This window comes from Parus major, chromosome 18 (genome assembly GCF_001522545.3).
Source record: "Parus major isolate Abel chromosome 18, Parus_major1.1, whole genome shotgun sequence".
Classification (NCBI taxonomy): Eukaryota; Metazoa; Chordata; class Aves; order Passeriformes; family Paridae; genus Parus; species Parus major.
In genome coordinates this window covers 4,671,122-4,691,385 of record NC_031786.1, presented here as the reverse complement: position 1 = coordinate 4,691,385, position 20,264 = coordinate 4,671,122, and the positions used below count along the sequence as shown (strand labels likewise).

General features: G+C 41.8%; 1 protein-coding gene across 5 annotated transcripts in view; it reads left to right on the top strand.

Annotated features, from left to right (window-relative positions):
- STXBP4 (syntaxin binding protein 4) overlaps positions 1-12,587 on the top strand; it is a 64,321-nt gene extending 51,734 nt beyond the window's left edge. For 3 of the 5 annotated variants that reach the window (XM_015645862.3, XM_015645861.3, XM_015645865.3), the window contains one exon: positions 9,474-12,586. In XM_015645862.3, the coding sequence (XP_015501348.1) occupies positions 9,474-9,585 (112 nt within the window). In that variant the 3' untranslated portion in view covers positions 9,586-12,586. Of the gene's footprint in view, positions 1-9,473 lie in introns of all 5 variants that reach the window. The other 2 variants (XM_019008527.2, XM_015645860.3) reach the window with 1 other exon arrangement.
- The last annotated feature ends 7,677 nt before the right edge of the window (positions 12,588-20,264 follow it).

Here is a 20,264-nt window from a genome sequence, read left to right as displayed (position 1 = left end):
CTGTTAGAGCTCTTAATGCAGCTCATTAAAATGGAATTAACTGGGCATTTCAATAACACATCATGGTAATTAATATTATTTTTAACTGTTTCCTTGTTTTGCTTTCATCACTGTTTCCAAATGCCTTTGCAGAGTGTAAGCCAGGCTGTTTGCATGCCTGGCAATCCATACCTCTTACTACACTGTGGAATGTGTATGAAGTCAGCTGTCAAACTGAAGTGTTTGGAGCAAGGAGCACGGCTTGCACAGTCCCTTGTTTCTAACACCAAATGGTGGAGATTTCAGGGTGAAAACCCACATTGAAAATATCCTTTTTCTAGAAGGAACTTAGCTTGAGGGGCCATTTTATCAGCTGATCCTTCCCAGTGGGATTTAATCTTAATTGTTTAAATGGGGATTATCAGAATAGTTGATACTTCACAGCCCTGGTACTAATGCTGTAACCTTCTTGTTCTCTTTGGCTGTGAATGTCAATCCTTTTATTCTACTTTAGAATCCTTTCATTCATTTTTAGCCCAGCCAAAGCCATGAGGGGCTTAAGAGTATTTCAGCACTAGCCCACTTGCCTGTATACAAATATACAATCAAATACTATTTTAATTAGCAGTTGCCTTCAGTTCTAACATGCTTTATTGGGCCATCAAGTAGCTGAGTTCATAAATCTATACATTATAAATCTAATGCAGTAAACACCCCAGAAAGGAATCTTAATAGCACATAAGCTTGAGACAGCTCGCTGTGAAATTTCCATAAATATCTCCGAAGGGGTGTAGCAATATGAGGTGCATGAGAAATCAGAGTTTAAAAGAAGCAAACCAGCTGGCTTGTGTTACACACTAAAGTGAAACCCCCTTATGTGAATAAGTGACATGAATAAAACATTTACATGGGGCTGAGCAGCTCCCTGTACCCACCAGGGAAAGTTTTGTCCGTGAATCCTGACCTTAGGACAACTTTTGAAATCACCACTTTTATCCAGCAAATCATTTCAGCCTCAGTAAATTATTTTCAATCAACCAGATTTCAGGACTAGTCAATACTGCAAGTGTGAGAAACCACCCTGCAAAAACTTAGACTGCTAAAACTAAGCTGAGCCTGGGCTGAACATTAAGTTCATTTGTACAGCTTTACCATGGAATAGCAAACTGGAGTGGAAGGCTCTCTGAGTTACAGCTCAGTGTGCACTGGGATAAAAACAAGTTCAAGTCTCTTACTAACATAAAATAAACTAACAGTTATCAGAAGGACAAAAAATACAACAGCAGATAGGGAGCAGCTTCATTGCAAATGTAACTTCCCTCCTGCCAGGCAGTAAAGGTGGAATTTGGGCCCAGATATGTTTTAAGATAACTTTAAAGTAACAGAGAGGATAAGCACTCTTGTATTTTTATGTAGCAATACCACCAGTCATTCACACGTGGCACCAGATTCATGCTCCATCAAGACAAATTAAGCACTGGTACCTTTTTCCTCACTATTTTACATTTGGAATTTCAATCCTTTTTATGCTGGGTATCCCATTCCAAAGTTATCCTCACAGTGAAGAATATTTTGTTAATATAGACAACATTTCCCCTGAAGCAACTTGTGCTCATTACTTCTTGTCTGTGCCCAACATCTTCATGAGAAGAGGGGGCTGAACAAACCCAATTCCTTCAACATTTCTTCATGTGCCCAGTTCTCCAACCCTTTCATCATCTTGGTGACCCTCCTCTGGATTGTCCCCCATTTTTCTATTCTCTGTCTTGAACTTGGAGGATCTGTGCACTGAAGAGACTCCATGTAACAGGGTAAAAAGGTTCATTAATTAATTTTATTTTTCAGATGATTGATGAAGGCATTTTTAAAGTTACTGATTTTTTTAATAGAAATTTCTGTCCCAAAGAGGCATTTAATCTGTAAGTCCCAGAAAAACAAAGGGGCTAATGAGCCCTCATAAAGTATCACCTACAGCCAGATGAGTGTGAGAGCACTGACAGTCAGCTGGGAGGAATTAGGATGGGAAAAGTTTTGTAAATAGGGGAAAGGCCATCTTATTCACTTTTAAAGTTTTCATGTGGCTGGTTTTGCACAGGCTTGGTTCAGGTGTTAAAAGAGTTTACAAAGTGTTGTAACCAACCACCACTAGGAAAAAATCTCACTTTTGCTGTATGATCTAGCACTAAAATCCAGCAGTGTAAACAATGTCTATTCATTCTAGCACTGAACTGATTTTGTGAATTAGCAATTTCTGAGTTTGATTTTCAAAGAGGAGAAAGAGCCTGTGCAGAACTGCCCTCCCAGAGAGGCACCATATCTGCTAATCAGTGGTTTCACCCTGCTAGTTTAGAATCACACAAGAACAGCATAAAACCCCATGGCTGGGACACACTCATTTTTCCCCAGAAAACCCATTCTAGTTAATCTCTTCCATCCTCCCACTGTGCTCACCTTTAACATATGGCAGCTCTTATCATGAGGCTGGCACCTAAAATTAGGTAGGGCCTTGCTATGCTCCCTCCTACTCCCACCCACTCCTTGCATATGTATGTGGTTTGTAAGGACCAGCTGTGAATTTTGCCCCTGTAAACACTGCTTTTCTAGCATTTTAATAGGACTAGATTCCAAATATTCTACATTAACAGCAATTTCCCTCAAGAATGCTTATCTTAAATTTTAAATTTTCACAAAAGACAATTTAAATATTTTAAAATTATTGGGACCTTTTCCCTTGGATGTGTAGGGGAAACATTAATGTTTAGTTTAGGGTTATCTTTCATCAATTTATCTAAAAATCAGAAATTTCCTATGGAGGCATTGTGTGCTTCAGGTGCCTCCACTGGAAGGTGGAGAATTTGCTCCAGGTTAAGTAGAAGACTAAAGTCAATACTTATAAAATACAGAATAATAAAAAACCACACATGATGTGTTCTAGTGGATTTTTAAATCATGCCTAACAAATCAGGTTTCTACTTGGAAAGCAGACACATTCTATACTATAAATTTCTATTATGTTTGGTCTTGCTTGGGAAAGAGAAACCATTCACTTCACTGAAAACTGGGCATTCATAGAAACTGTTTATCATTGAGCTAAGAATAGCAGAGCATGTGTGATAGATGAAGAACTTCTGTACTGTAAACACTGATGTTTTACAGCACTAGAGTTAAAGGTATCATCATAAAAGGAAATAAATCACAGTTGATTTTACTTACTGCTTGGTAGCTTGAAAATAGAAATTTGTTTCTTTTCTAAATGTTCTCTGCACATTTCTACTCTTTATAAATGAAGGCTGCAAACCCCAAGACACTGAGGTGTGTTCAGCTCATTCCTGATTACTCTGGTGTATTACAATATCCTGATTATCTGCAGGTTATCTCTGGCAAGGGTTGTGGCCCTTGCTAGAAGAAATCAATAAAGTCCAAATCATAGCAGACTTTATGTAGAAATAAACTTTTGTATGTTCCACTTAATTTTCAGTCAGTTCAGAGCAGCAAACTAAGAAAACCCGTGATCTGCCATACTGATTTCAGCAGGGAATTGAAATTCCCCTGGACTGAATCCAGTGCCAGCTCTGCTCCCAGCTCCCTGTAAAGCAGTAGGCAAGTTACTACCAAAATTAGCAGTTATCAAATCATCATTTTAGGTGTCCCCATCTTAACTCTGATGTTTTGTGGGTAGGGATGGGTAATTTGAGGCATGCAGTGCTGGTTCCACTAAGTTCAAAGAAAGCTGCAGTAATTTCTCCTCTCTTAAAATTTGGACCTTTCCTATTTTACCAAAAAAAAAAAAAACACACAAAAAAACAAACAAGGTTATTTTTGAAAATATTTTCCTTTACCTGTCATCCTCAAATTCTCCTGAATGAAAGTAAAGAATAGTTATATAGTCACAAGAAGTGGCAAATGTTTAAATAGAACTGGTTGAGCACTAACCAAGTGCTGTTTAATGTCCAGGGATCCAAAGCTGTCTCCATCCATCAGCTCAGCATCAGTTCACACACTCTCTGATGTAGGCATGTGACTCTGGGTAGCACTGACATGCTTCTCTTGAATTTTTGGAATTCAGTTTCTCTGATTCTCACTGAAATAATTTTGCATGACTATAAGAAAAATAATCTCAGATGTAGAACTAGGAAACTTGGCATTGGATTTTATGATAACATGAGCTTGTAATACAAGAATGTTAAGACCTTAAGCTGCTTTTGGTTGGGCAATCTTTTTTTTTCCTGAGAGGTTGTTTGTTTTTTAATATCAAGAACCAAAATGGAGAAACATTCTTTGAGCTTCCACAGATAGTGCACACTCTGTCCAGCCTCTGGCCGGTCGCAGAAGGCATCTGTTAAAATTTCTTCAGTGAGAAAACACAAGAAAGTGAATTATTTTGCTCCCTGGGTTTTGGGAGGGCCATCAGAAGCAGACCAAAGCACTCAGCAAGGTTTTTCAGGATGTGCTTCATCTGGAGCAAAGTCACTGCTCCAGGTTCACATCAGTTTGGTGCACGAGGAGTTTAAAGAAAAGCCTTGAGCATGCTCTGATGCATTTGCAAATACACAGCAGCAGAATTTTTATTCAGCTCACTTAGAGACAGGACTGTGAGTAAGTGCAAACATTAAAGCAGCATTTCCAGAGGAACAGCACTTGGCTGATACTGGGGGAGACAGATTTCAGGTAGTGCTTTCAAGCTGAGAAGTGCTTGTGCTGTCATTCAAACCTTAGTTCTGATTCAGCCTTGGCTCAGATCCTGCTGTTGCTACTGATTTTATTTTAGTTTGGGCTATTTGTTTATTGTTGACAATTTTTAATGATGCAGCCCACATTATTTGGCTGGATAAATCTTCTTCCTAGTGATTACTGCCCTCTGAAATGGCTTATAGATTTTTCTGAGTAGACAAGGGTTTAATCAGTTTAATCAAGGAATAAATAGCAAGACTGTCTTCTGGGGTTTCACTTTATATCCCTCAATCTTTAATTAATACTCAAGCAAAATCTGCAGTCCCTGAGGGAAATACAAGAAACATTTATGTTGCCTCAGGACACAGCTCCATGAGGTGACATGCTCTTGATCTTATTACAGCCAGTAAAATTAAGGTCACTGACATTTTCCAGGACCTGCCCAGCACCTCCTGGGGTACTCTTAGGGGTTGTATGTTCCTTTTGAAATATCTTGAAAGAAGGTGCAGGCTTAAATGAATTTTAACAAAAAAGAAAAAAGAAAATATGAATGTTTCAGTTCAAATAATCCAGTCGATAAAGGCAATGCAAAAACCCTTCCCAAACTGCATTTAGGATTCATGTCTGGAAAGTGTTGTCCTTAGATGCTCTCAGGATTGATTGATTGATAGATTATACTTGCATCAATGCCACTCAGTTGTTTTATTTTGCTCTAATTGCTTACCCGCTAAATTAAAATGCTTTAGTTACAGCTCAAAATAAGTTATTCCTTGCAGGTCCTCCCAGCATTTGCTCCTCAAAATAAGGAAGAGTTTTCCAGTGCTTGACAGCTTTTAGTGCTTTCCAACCACTGGCCTTTCTTTCCAAAGGGTATTCCAGCCATGGCACAGACCTTGGCTGGCTCTGCAGGTGTGTGCTGGCTCCAAGAGGGGAAGAAACAAAAAATGAATACCAAGTTTAAATTCATAAGGGACAACAGCAAAGTGTTAAAAGTGAAAGTGAAAAAAATATCTTAAAATCTAAAAAAAAAGAGGTCCAGATTTTATTTTTTTTTTCTATTAGCCTTTCTCTGAATTTTTGAGTTATTATTTTCCTAGAAGATTGTCTAAGGTTGTAATCTTAAAAGAAATAATTTTCCATGTGAAGAAGGAAGTGCCATAAGGACAGTAATTATAATGGCATTTTAAATAATCCAGTACTGTTTCTTTGCCAAAACATCCCTCTTGTTCTCATGTTTTGTTTCTCCAAGATCTCAAATTTGTCCTGCATTTTGCTGATGTTAAAAAGACAGACTAATCTACTGACATATTTCCAGATCAAATGTTTCTGTTTTCTAGCAATAAATTTGGCTGCCCTCCAATAGCAGTGATTTGTTTGAAAACCTAAAAATCTTTAAATGTTGCTAATTGCTCTGAAAATGTTAAGCTTTTGAACAGGAATATTTGCAAATGGAAAATGTTGTACATTTAAACTTTGTAATGCTGGCTTTCCAAATATTCCTTTAAAATTCAAACCAGTTGCACCAATTAAGCAAAACCTAGAGGTAGATTTGGACTCCCTCTCACTTTTTATTGCTGGCCCTAACACATAAATCAGAGAGGATGCATTTCTAATACAAGAATGTTCTCCAAACCAGTAAATCTGGGATTATCTCTTCGGACTGATTATGTCAAAGCTCTTTAGTCACAGCACTTTTGGAGAGCTAAAAATAAATAGCAGCGGGGTTTATACATTTATTCTCTACCTAAATAATCTGTGTGTATTCTGTGTGTCTGTCTACAATGTGAGACATGGTATCTGGACTTAATGTTTATTTATAAGAGCTCTTTTCCTAGGAAGGATTTTGGCAAAGGGTTTAAACCAAACTGTCTTAAGAGACTCGCCCGTGGGATAAAGTCTAGAGCAAGTTGAAAGGAGCTGGGTTCAAATCAGAAATGTTTGCAGCAGCAGCTTGACAACAGTGCAAAACTTGGCCCCATTTCCTTTGAAAATGAATGAAAACTGGTTCTTTTCTTTCTTACCAGTGATGAAACAATCTTATGCCATCAAATACAGATAATTGTAACCCGGATTTCAGTGCCACAGTTTTGCACTGAGGATTTTGAGCATTTATTTTGTGTGAGAGCAAACTGAAGTTCTTAGAGCAGTGGCAAGAAGGTGGGCATGTGGTCATCTGCCTCCTGGCCCTGATGTATGTAGGAGAAAAATCTTCTGAAGAAGAAACACTTGACAAAGAATTTTTCTGTTGGATACATCAAAGACCTGTGGATGCCTTTCCCTGTAACTCTTCTGCTTCTGTGCAGTTTCTCCCATTTCACAGGGTTGATACAGAAGAAAATGGAGCCAAGGCTTCAGGTACACAGCAGGTCAGGGCATGCTACATGAGGAAGTCAAATGAGAAAAAGAAACAAATTTTAAAATCATTTTGTTCTTATTTAAATTCAGCAACTGATTGCTCAGAAAGGGTTTGATAAAAGTAGGCAATATAAACACAGTAGTTCTGGAGGCAATAAATCTTGCATTGGCAGAGGTGGAATGGATGGAATCCAGTTCATTCAGCTCCTGTAATTCTGCAGGTATTGGAAGAAGTTCTGTGTTGTTATACCAATAAATCACATGCTGGGACTTCAATCTGGAGCACATCTCCAGTACTAAGCCTTATTGACTGAATATTTTAATTGGGAAACAAGGCATTTCCTGGCATTATAGAAAACATGGCAGAAATATGCAGCAAAGATATTCTTCTGAGTATATTTACAAATGTAAATATATTCATAATATAAATATGAATGCATAGATTTCCCTGTGTTGTGGAATAATGGGAACATGGTTCTTGGTTACAGAGAATTTATTCACAAGTCTCTCATAAAACATTGTAAAACAACTCTTTTCATGTTCTTCATGTTGGCTGTCACCTGACTTTCTAAAGATAAACATTGGAAATGTTTGGCAAGTTGCTCTTAGTCCTAGTAAAAAAAGTACATTTGCTTTCTCAGAATGAAACAATTCCTGTCCTTGAGAGTGGTCATTGTCTGCTGCAGTGTATTTTCTGTAGGAACATGTTTTTCATTTATCCTTTTGTTTTAACTCCTGTGAAACTGATCCTACAACCCCACTAATGCACATTTTTATAACAAAAGGAGGAATGGATTCCATCCAGTCGTGGTCTCATCAAAAGAGCATTTCTGAATTGGTTTTACACATAACTGGAGCTTTGGGGTTTGGTTTTTCTATTCTTTAATTGTTGGGTTTTTAAAATGTATGAGAACCAAGGATATAGCCTTTATATTCCACTTTGTCTTCCTTGTGTGGTCCTTTCTCAGGCATTGCCTCAGCTGAAGAAGTGCCTGAATTCACAGGTTACCTGTTCAGAGCAGCTCCAGCTGGGATTTACATTAGGATCATATTTACCTCTTGGTGAACTGTATCATCCTCATCACACCCAACTGATTCACTCAGCTCAGTGCACTCAGCTGAAAGGTGTGAATAGTATGATCATGTTATGGGAACAACGATCCCAAACCCATCACTCAATGTAGTGGAACATTGACTCAAACTCCTACTTTAATAAATCTGTTTCCATAATCAGTTATTCAAGAGAACGTTCTCACACAGAAAAAGACAAAACCTGTTCTCACTTGAAAAGGTAAATCCAGAGTGGTTCCTTCAAATTTAAAGAAACCAGTGCACCTGGGAAGTGAGTACAGACCTGGGCTTTGGGGACACTGTGTTAGGACATGTGAGAGAAGCCGTTTGTCCTTCGTGGCATTTATTATACCAACAATATTTTTCAGCTTCTTCTTGTAGTGAACTTATATTACAGAATTAATCTTTGCACTGACTTGACTATAAAAACTGTGAATTTATTAGCAAGATTTTTTTTTTCAAGTGAAAAGAAGCTATTTCCCTTCCCAAGAACACATTATTCCAGAAGGCAGAAGAGGCAGTGTGTTGCCCACACACAGTATGGCTCACATGCACACACCACTCACAAGGTGTGCAGTGTTCTCACCACAGACTCCAAACCTGTCCTGGTGTCTGTCCATACTGAGCCCTGCTTGGCCTCTTTCCATTCACACAGAAACTATAAAGCAGCTTAGCCTCCATCTCAAGTGTAGGGTTTAAACCTTAAAAGTCAGCACTGATGCCCTTTTATCGTGTGTGTAAAGGCTGTGGGAGCACACTCAGAGTTTGGGCTAGAGGACATGTAAAAAACGTAATTTTTTTTATTTATTCCTTCTGCCAGAAGAGGAATTACTTAATTATGCTAGAATAGTAATTATAGAGTTGTTTGGGTGGAAATGACCTTAAATACCCCCTCATTCCAACCCTCTGCCGTGGGCAGGGACACCTTTCACTATCCCAGGTTGCTCTGAGCCCCATCCAGCCTGGCCTTGGACACTTGCAGGGTTCATTATTGTAAAGAATGTGTTTCTATGATGTGATTCCACATTTGCTCAACTCCCTCTTGACCACCCTGCCTCCCTCAGGCTGTACCCTGTGAGATGGCCATGTTAATACCCTGCTGTGTTAATTGTCTGCAGCTCCAATAATTAACAAGAAGTGTCACAAGTCTATATCAGGAGTCTCATACAAAAGCATTCTCTTTATTGAATTGGGAAATAGAACATCCAGTCCAGGTTCTGGCTGTTTGAAGACTCCACATTTTGTTTTTAAAAACCTTGCAGTTAGCAAGAAAAAAGACAATTCTGTGTTTGAAGGTGTCAATGATTGTTACAACTCGAGATTCCAGCTCAAATTCCTTGTTTTGGTGTGGGTGAGCCTCTTTTGGGTTGCTGATGGTATTTTTTGTTGGTTTTTAGCCACGTGACACAAACAACATCCTGGATCCATCCCGTCACCAGCGCACTGAGCCTGCTTTGCTCCGAGGAGGAGGAGGATGGAATCAGAGACCTTCCTGGGCCCAAGAGCTGAGGACAGCTCTGCACACAGAGTATAGTTTGTCTGATTTTAGTCCCTTAATGAGAAGATGCACAGGTTTTAATCTACCTATTTTTCTAGTGTCATGTAGTAGTACCTGGTGACATTTCTCCCCATCAAGCTGGAAGAAGTTGTACTGGTTTTGAGATGGGATTGTTGATGTGTGCTACAAAGGATGCAGGTGCCACAGGAGCCCTTTATCTGCCCCATTTTGGTGTGCCAGGGATCAGTCTCACCCTAGGGCCCAGACCAGTCTTTTCATGAGTTCCCCATAGACCCATAATTTCCCTGAGCCAAAGTTGAATTTTCCTGGTCAGCTGAAATTTTCACAGCTTTGAACAACGTGAGATTTAAGATGGGACCACTGGTGGTAAATTCCAGCTGATGATTGACTGAGACATGCAAAATGAGGTGGGGTTTTTGAACCAGTGCTAGTGAGAATAATGTAGATGACTTAACTGAAAATTCTTATTTCTATGGGAGAAATATGAAAATAAGTTTTGCTAGTAGAAATTTAGTGATTTATAACAACTATTGGAGCCCTGATGACTTTTTAAACAAATACTAAGATTGGTTGTTGAGCTTTAGAAAAACGTGTCTTTGATAAGTTGTCAAGTAAAAAGTTTTCATTTTCATAAAAAGTTGTCAAATTTTCATAGAGGACATCATGCTCTGACAACAATATGAGGCAATATGAAAATTATTCTACTTTTCTACTCTGCTAAACCAATAGACACACATCAAATACTTCAGTGGAAGCTGTGAAGTTTCAAGTACAATGAAACCTGTGAAACCACCTCCAGGATCAGCAGAAATCAGTCATCTCCTCAGAACTGGTCTTTTAAGTAGAACAAAATAATTTTGTACACATTGGTGATGTTTTAAAGAGGATAAAGGAAATGATGGAGAGTGCTAGTGCAAGTTAATGAACAGGTTTCTGTGAACCTCAATAGCACAGGATATTTTAAATCTCATTATTCACAGCACAATGTCTGATGTCAGCTTTGTCAAATGTCTCATTCTGTGCTACATTTTTCTGGAGGCTCTTTCTGTGTGTATTGTGTATATAATGGTGGGTGTTACTAATGAATGAGACAGACCTGAATCTGCAGAAGCACTGATGGATATACCAAAGGAAAATCTCTATCTCTGCTTCAGTCCAGGAGGGAGAAGGGGATTGTGGCAGTGTGAGGAAGGCACAGGCTGCAATCACATTTTTTGAGGTCTGTCTTCAGCAGGTATGGCGTTGGAGTAAAGAATCCTTGTCCTGTGAGGAATGAATATCAAAACCAGACTCACAGTTCTGGTGCCTCAGCCATGCTCTCTGTCCTCAGCAGTGCAGAGCTGTGCCAGGTCAGGCTCACTGAAATGGCTGATCCTTTTGAACCAAAATAATTCTCCTTTTTTTGAAATCCAAGTCAGGCCTCTGAATAGCAGCCCAGTAATCTCCAGCACTTGGCCTGAGAGCTAGAGAGTACATCACCAAATGTTCTTCCTGAAGCTCACAGAAGAGACCTTTACAGGCTTTGAAGGAGGTAGATATCAAGGCATATTGAATAAGCAAATAGGAAACAATTGTTTTGTACTTTTAACTAGATCAGACCCAAATTATCTGTGAATCTACACAGGTGGTGGAGATTAGGGAAAAAAAGTTTGCTCAGCAGACACACAGTAACTTGCATTTCTAAGAAAACTTCTCCTAGCAATAACACACAGAGGGTTTATTTGCTCCAGTGGCTCCTGCATGCTCCACAGCCTCCTGTGTGCTCCCAGAGAGCTCAGGCCAAAGGGACAGAGCATATGCTTGACTTTCAGGCTTGGACACTCCAGAAGCATTTTTATTTAAATACCTTTTCTCAGAATAGCACAGATTCATAACCTACAGAAAATATGTGGTGTTCTGACTTCCTTGTGGTATTTGCTATAGCCATAGTAGTCATTTGGAATGCTTTATGACATTCATGCTTCAGTGACAGCCAGCCTGAGCACAGATTCCAGCTCCCCAGTTGTGCACAGGGGTGGTTGGAGCCTCTTGCAGCCTCGGTTCATTCTGTTTGTGGCTGTGTGTCAGCCAGCTGGGTGCTCCAAAGGGGAGCAGCTATTTAGGGCCAGGGGCTGTGGCTCAGGAAGGCTCTGCAGGAGCAGGGGCTCCATGGGGAGCAGCTCAAAGCTGTCCTTCTGTTGGGTCAGCTGCAGGGGGACAGCTCTGCACACTGTGCCCTTTGCAGGCGTGCGGCACGGGGACAATCTGCCTGCCTCCCTCACTGCCACCTCCCACAGACCCCAGTGTGGCACAGACCTGGAGCCTCTTCCTCTCTCCCTCTCTCTTCATAAACTTGCCTAGAAATTAAAGATGTTGGAAATAGATCTCTGCATCTCTTCAGCTGCTCCAGTGAGCGTTTCCCTCCTCAGATAATCCACCAGCTCTCGTTCTCTGGGGTTGAGAATAAATTTTCTTACCTACAATCTCCAAAAGTTCCAATCTATTTTTATACTCTGGCATACTTGTTTCCTAGGTTATTTCTCTAGATCTCCCCTTGTCTCTTCTATTCTGTGAAATAGTTTTGTGAAAATCATTTTGCTTAAGCTGAACTGTGTATATTAAGAAAATGGTTCTAGCATAACTTGGAACAGAATTTGTAAAGAGCAATTGTCAACTGTGAACATCAAATTTTCATTTTTATTCCTGAATTTAAAAAAAAAAATAAGTGTAAAATATACTAAAGTGCATGTTATTAAATTTAAATTAATAAAACTACACCTTTATATTGGAATTAATCTGACCCACATAACATTCTCCATCTGTTGAAATGTCTCTTGTAACAGGCTGCTTTAGGAATGGGTTGGTTCATTTAAGTCTCTTTCTGATATTCAGGAGGTGCCTGGTGCCAGTGAGGTAAGGAAAGGAAAATCCTTTAAGAAAAATATTTGTGGTTGTGGAACAGGCTGGGCTGTGCAGGACTGACTGTGGGCAAGGCTCTCCAGGAGCTCAAGGAACGCTGCTCTGGCTTGGCTTGTGAAATGTTTCCTTTTCTGGGAACTGATGGGATTCTTAACCCTCAGCTCAAGTCTCCAAACCAAACTCCAAAATTCAGTGGCCTTTTTGCAAGTGCTGTTCTGAGTGACTTTTGTGTGGCTCTGTTTTAAGACAGCAGTAAAAATGTAAGTCAGCTCAGGAGTGTTTGTTGAGTGCTCTGGTCCTTGTGTGTTGCCAACACTGCCCAGTGCAAGGAGCAGCAGCCTGCAGGGAGTGAGCCCAGTCACACCAGCTCAGACTGGCACCTGTCAGCCCAGCCACTGGGGCCAGCTTTGCAGAGATGTTTAGCAGCTTAAACATGTTCGTGGAGTTAATGGGAATTAGGCACCTAACCTACTTATATGCTGCTATAAATGCTGCTAGGCATGTTTAGATACCTAAATACCTTAGTAAATCTTTCCCCTGGCTGCTTGCAGTGATAGTGTACCAAAAATCAAATACCAGTTACTAAAGCCTCACCTTTGTCCTCTGTAACCAGCTTTGCTTTTCCCTGGGGATTGTTTTCATGTAACACTAAAAATACCAGGCAGCTCACAGGTTGTACCATCCAGGCTCTGCTCATATTTTCTGGTGGCTTGATTATTTATTGCTCATTCCAGATATTTTCCACAAACAGTGGCTGAGGTTGGCATGGGTTTAACGGGTTGGTATTTTCACAACACTCATTTAAGTTATTTTATTACAAGATTATTGAATTCTCTTCCCACAAAGATGAAATGAGTATTGTATCATTCATCATTAAGTCCATAGAGTTGAAAAAAAATGGCATGGGACAAAGATGTTACAAATAGATGTTACAAATAGAGCCTCATGTTTCCCAGTATGAAGATGGGAAGTTGAAATCTGATAACCAATGCTGATTCTGTCCCCGTGGTACAGTATCAGTCAAACCTAAACTAATTAAAACTATCATTTAAAGAGAGTGGAATAAAAAAATCTTTATCCTGCCTGCTCCCAGCTATGTTTTGGGAGGTTGGTTTGTCCCCTGCAAATTCTGGTCCTGAAGCCACAAGGCCACGTTTCACCTGATGTCCATGATCAGGATCTCTCCTTACAACTTCCAGGATTTGCTGAGGTTAAATATGTGCAGGGTTAACTGCTGTCTAAGGATATTTCCTTGCCTGTATCTTGCAGCTCAGGAATTCTCAGCACACCAGCCAGGACAGTGATGTGTTTGGTGTTTACAACAGTGCTCAAGACTCCAGAGAATTTAGTCCAGCATTTTTCCAAAGAACACATAAGCTGTGTTCTTCCTTCACCTTAAGAAGGATGCTGATAGAGACATTGAACTGCAGCTACACAGTCTTTATCATTTACTGAGGGTTCCAATGGGGGAGGTTGCTGAAATGATCCTCCATCCTGATAAGGAAGAATTCAGTTTCTCCAGCCAGTCACTGTGGGGAATTTTGGTTTCATTGTTAGGCTTCTTGGGTAAAAGCAAAACATGAAAATTCAGTAGTTTTGCTGCTGTTTCAGATAAGTAACTATTTCACCCTGACCCCCAAAAGCTCCATTCTGACCAGAAATGTCTTCATCTCCTCTCCAGTACCCTGCCTGTCACGTACCCACAGGCAGTAGTATTTCCCTGTGGTCCAATTACTATTATCATCATCAAGAACTATCCTTGCTCTTGTATGTGAAGAGAACACATCAAAACACAATTGAAATGGAAAAAGAAATAAAATTATGTTTCTTGCCTGAAATAGAAATATAACAATAACAGCACTTATATGGGGAAGAGAAAGGATCCTAGGAAAGCAAAGCACTGGGGCTCCTGCTGATGTTTTCATTTTCACTCCAAAGGCTGGTGATGCATCCCTGTTCCTTTCCAACCCCACTGTTGCTGAGAATAGCAGGAGCAGGGGGTTCTCCAGGGATGGGGGAGCTCTCAGGCCCTGGCTGAGCTGCACATTTTAATCTCCAGTTGGAGCCACTGGGGACCCATCGTTAGGGACTGTAATTAGTCACTGTGTGGGTTATGTGTTCCAAGCTACAGACAACTAAAAACAACTTCACTGATGGCACGGCAGGAGCAGGAGCAGAGAGGCCCAGGAAGAACCTTCCTGGCACTTTCAGACCATATTACTCCTTCAATTAAATGCAGAACTGTTGTAAATAATAAAGATACAGAGGACCAGGAAATAGGCCATAACTGTTGAAGTATGGCTGTCTTGTTACTTGGCTAATTGAAGGATGCACCAAAAGAAATTATTTTGGTATTAACTGAAAATGTGTAAATGTGTAAATCTTCTTAGTCCTTTCTCTGCTCAGCTTTGGGAATGCAGTCCCTTAAGCCTAAACTCTCCATGGATGTGTTAACCCATTCTGGCTGCAGATGCTGAAGCAGCAGTCGTGCAGGCTCTGCTGTTTCCAGTAACCACTTAGAGTCCTGCAGAGAATAATACAAAAGCCAAAAATTAAATCAATAGTAAACATTCACTAACAGGAAAACTCCTGTGGCTGGCTGAGGATAACAGAAAAGAGTTTTACTGCTGTGCTCAAAGGTTGTTTGGTACAAAACCCTGAAGTCTGTTTCAGACCAGGTTTGTTATTGCTGCTTGTCCTGATGTTTTGGATACACAACTTAACCCACTTACAGGAAACCTGAGGAAAAGGCCTTGATAATTTTGCCACATACATAAAAATGCAGGTTCTCATAAGAAAACTCAGTAGCCATCATGACTGAAGTTTTGAACAGCACCACTGGCTGCTCCCAAGGGGCTGTTCTGGGCCAGGGACACTTGCCTGGAGCATGGGGGGAATTAACAATTCAGCTTCTGATATGGCTGAGGGAAATTACAGCTCTTCAGGTAAGGAGAAGGATTGAGTTCCTTTTTTTGCTATAGCCAGAAGGGCAAGGGTGGCCAAGGGTTCTGGGGCTGGAGTGAGAACAGGGGCACCCTGCCAAGGGCATCACCACCTCCCTGAGCATGGGAGATGGATCCTAGGGAGGGTTACCAGGGGAGCTCTCCCTTGCTCTGACAACTTTTAGTTCATTGTAGTGGAAAGCCCTCAATCCAAAAACCAGTGTGCTCTGCAAAGGCACCAACAAGCTGCAGGCAGGCAGGTGAACGAGCAGAGACCTGCAGAGCAGGCTGTAATTCCTGGCCAAAGACAAGGCCACAGTTCAGCCTCCTCCCTCTGTGCCCACTGCATCCAGAAATTGTTCTGGGATCCATCCACAGCTCTCCTGCCCTCCCCAGTTCTGATCACGATCCCTGCCCTGAAGCAGAGCAGTACTCAGCTCACTCTCCCTGCCACTGCCACATTTCCAAGGGAAGGACTGTAGCTGTGATAGCTCCCAAGTGGGTAAATTGAGTTTGCAGTAATCCCAAATACCTGAGATAAGAAGCACAGCTCTGCTATAGAGGCTGAGGGCTTTAAAAGCAGGGAGGCACTGGGACTTGGGTGCATGTACGTGCCTCATGTCATGTGTCTCTGCCAGGGCTGAAGCCTAACTGGATTTCACAAATGTAACTTCTGTGCCTCTTGATCACAAAACCCAATTAAATCAACCTCAAGAAGTTTTGAATAAATCCATACCTGAAAGTTTGCCTCAGAAAGAAGAAAAAAATTATATATATATATATATATATATCGCTCCATCTCCTCCTCTGCCTCAGCAGGGGAGCAAAATGAAAACTTCAGAACTATTGCTTTAAAACAAATAAGAGAAGCAAAGCACAGCCAGCAGATCTGAATTCCTGGGTGCACTGAATAAAATCAGTCATGTGATAATGATGGGATTTTCTAGAACACCTTTTAGGCATGCAATTTCTGCATTAAATTTATTCAGATGTCCCTAGAACATCTGCTTCTTCTATAAAATGGGAGTAACAGCCACTTTTTACAGTGTACTGACAGCTACAGATAAAAGCCTGGTAATTGCTAGCAGGAACTAGTGCCTAACCAGAGATTTTCTTCAAAGTTAGCCTGCCAAGATTTTTAAGACTATTGCACATGATAGCCCTGTGCCGGCTCACACAATTCTGGGAGGTGGAGTACGTGTTTGAATTGTAGATAAAGGTGGGTTTCAAACAGATTCCAGCCTCCCTTGAAGGCAGATCAGAGCGGCTGATGCCTGGAGCCAGGAGAGCAGAGCAAATCCCCAGATCGCTGTTAATGGGACCGAAAATCAGTGGGAGCTGCTTTAGCAGGTGGGTGCTGTGGGCTGCTGTGCTTCCCTTCAGGGAGACACCCAACACCTGCTCAAACCCTGGGCATTCCCGAAAGAGAGGAGTCATTTATTTAAGAGGGAAGAGCCACAGCTCTGCAGCAACACAGTCCTGGTGCCTTCTCATCTCCTCCCTCTCTGCTATGTTTATTCATGAGTCAGGGTGCAGGGAAGATGAAAAGGCTGCTGGCAGACTTCTCCCGGAGTCTCCACTTGAAATGGAACCACATTTCCAGGGAAGCCTTACTTGTGCTCCCAACAAGGTTGATCCTCATGGGAACGCCGCTCTCTGCAGCTCCCAAGGCAGGCAAACATCGTCCAGACACTTTTTATGACAAAAAATCAATAATCCTCACCTGCTTTGGTGAGATCCACAGCTGGAGTGAGGTTTTACTGCTCTTGGAAAAGACACTATTTTGATGGATTAGCCTGGTGCCAGGCTGTCCCTCTGGTGTTTACAGCAGCCACTTGAACAGCTGTAAAACAGCACCTAAAAACCAGGGGACTGCTGTCACATGGGGCTCGAGCAAAGCAAGTTCTGCTACAGAAATCCCAGCTGAGATCTTCCTTTGTAAAAGGGAATAGCAGCTAGTGGAACAGAAAAAAAGAAATCCATGTCTGAATGAAAGGAAAGTGACATTAGGGAGGACTTCTGAGCTCAGAATAGCTCCTGCCATCCTCTGTCACAGCCTCACTCCACAAGCCAGGGACAGGCTGCCAGGGTGCTCAGTTCTTGTAGGCAGTCCTCTGCCTGGAGCACCTGCAACCTGCACTAAAAATCAGCCTGATTTTTGTAATTTTCAGGGGAAGTGTTTAAAATATTAAAAATAAATCACGTCTCCTGTTAGCTGTTATAAAACTGGAAAGGCTTATGGGTTTTTTTTAGTTGATTTCAGACTCCCATCAGTGCTGCTGGTGCTGCTGCTGTATCACAAAGGGGTCTCTGCTGACAAGTTTGTTCTCTAAACAAAGCAAAACCACAGCATTTTATGCCTGCAGCTGCAGTGTGTGTTAGAGTTACAGGGTCCTCTCCCTCAAACTCACACATTTTACTTTTTATTCACATTTACATGCACACTCAGATGACAGCAAATCCTATGTTTATAATGAACCCAGCGTTCCCTTTCCAGAAAAGCCAGTTGTATGGACCACCATAACCCTTATGGCAGAAATATGACATTTCTAAAGATTTATTTGAATTTCAAACCAAGTCGCTGTGGCAGGGAGCAGTTTCAACAGTGAGAGTGAATTGTTCTAGTAGAGATCACTCAAGAGCAACTAATCTTAGCATAAAGCCATTGACAGACTTCCAAAGGGTCTCAGTGCAACTCTTAAGTAAATCAGTCTCACCTACTCACAACACAGAGAAATCAAGGTGTTTTCTTGCAGGAGTCATCTCTCAGTGTCCTTGTCCCAGGCTGGACCCCAACCTGCCACACTCATCACCTGCTCTGAGGGGCTGAAGGTGGCTCAGCTCTCAGCAACCACCAGCACCTGTCAGGATCAACCCCCCCAAATCCAACTGGGATCTAAGCAGCTCAGTTTTCCTATGAGGAGCAATTGTAAGAGGGTTTGTGCAGAAATCTGCAGTAACTGAGGTCGATGCTGATGCTGTTGCCAAGCTGACATTGCCTCTGAGCAGTTCAGTGAAAAGGCTTGGGAGATGGAAGATCTTCATCCTAAAAGGGTGTTACTGTGAGGTTCAGAGAAATCTCATGTACTGCTGTAAGACTTTTTACTCAAACAAGTACCTGGCTGCTGTGTACAAGAGGTTTGCAACCTGTCAGTGTCAGACCTTATTACCTTACATATCTAAGAAATCACACAGTTAACTCTGGCAAACACTCACCTGCCATACAGCTGTTACCTTCTTAAGATCCCCCCACCTGATCCTACAGGAAACAGGGACAAAGAGAGACAACACTGGTGAAAACTCAGTGATTTGTCCAAGGTCATGCAGCAAGTGGTGCCAGGGGCTGGAGAGCTGAGGTCACCAGCCTGGTGGTTCTGCACCAGTCTGCCCTGAACTGTCTCAGCAAGTGAAGGGTTCAGATGTAAATGTAAATGTATAAATTACAAGAAATTTTTGTTTTTCAAAACCAGAGTTACAGAGGTTCAAACTTTTTTATCTCCTGCTCAAGAAAATAAAAATAATAAGGCAATATGAGCTTCTTGCAGAAAGGAGAGGTTTTCCAGGAAAGAATTTACACAACAGAATAGCTGACAAGTCAGATAATGACCAAGATAAAACACTGGTGCTGGATGTCTGAGCACAGCATCAGAGAAATGTTCCAAAAATCTTGTCTAAAAGTCTGTAGCAGCTGACGTTTTGTTTCTGTTGCATGGAAGCTTCTTGGCCATGGAGGCACTGCCCTGCCCGATGGCTCCAGGACAGAGGAAGGAGTTCCCTAAGGAGAAAAACAATCCCCGAGTTGTAGAAGCACAAATGCGGAGTATTGTGAGGGGCTGATTGTGCTGAATGGAGCCAGCGGATGGGACTCTGTATCCATGGTAGCTGAGGAGGTGACTCATGGCTCCACTATAAATACAAACTTGCCTGCAAGGAGCACACTCGAGTAAAATCTGTAATTGTACTGCGTTTGCATAACAAGCTTGAGACTCAACTTCTCCCGGCGTTCCCAGTGCATCCCTCAGGATGAGATACTGGTGTGGAACAGGAGAGAAGCCACAGTCCCCCTGCTCTGCCTCCTCTTGTCCCAGCAGGGACATGGCAGCACATCCTGGGCTGAAGAAGGGATCATGCCACTAAGGCACCAAAGCAGGGAGGGAACATGGCTGGGTACAACAGCAAGAGCTTAACTTACAGTAATTCAAAATGTTTGCTTCACTCAGGAACAATCCCCTGGCAGGGGCAGTGCCGTCCATCACCAAGAACAGAGTGATGCCACAGGAGGAAGAGGTGGCTGCAAATGGGATAGCCATTAAACAGCTGCACACCACCTCACCTGGATCTCTCCTGGGAAGGAAGAACGTGGCAGTAGAATATCTGAAAGTTCCTAGAAGGAATCGCAGCCCTCGTAAAGACATCAGGCAAAGCTCTGCTGGCAGCCTGGAATTCGCATCAGCAAATAGTTTGGGATGTTTGTGCTTGGAGAGGAGACTGCAGCTTGCCTGCCTCAGAAAAAAAGGAAAGAGGCAAAAAGGGAGACTCTCCAAAGTGAGAGAAGTGCCACTGGCTTCGGAGCTGGGGAGTTCAGTACCCCTGGGGGGAATGCAAAGCCTGTGGCTTTCAGAGCACGCTGCTCCCCCGGCCAAGAGGACGAGGGTGGAGACGCTCTCCCGGTACTCCTCCAGCTCAGTGATGGATCTGAGTGAATCAGTGGGGAAAGAGCTGCAACCACGGCTGCTCTGCAGTCAGAGGTCTTTAAGAGACAGAAATAAGACATTTAAAAAATATTATACCGAATTCTTAATGATTTTTAGGAGGCACAAATAACTCTC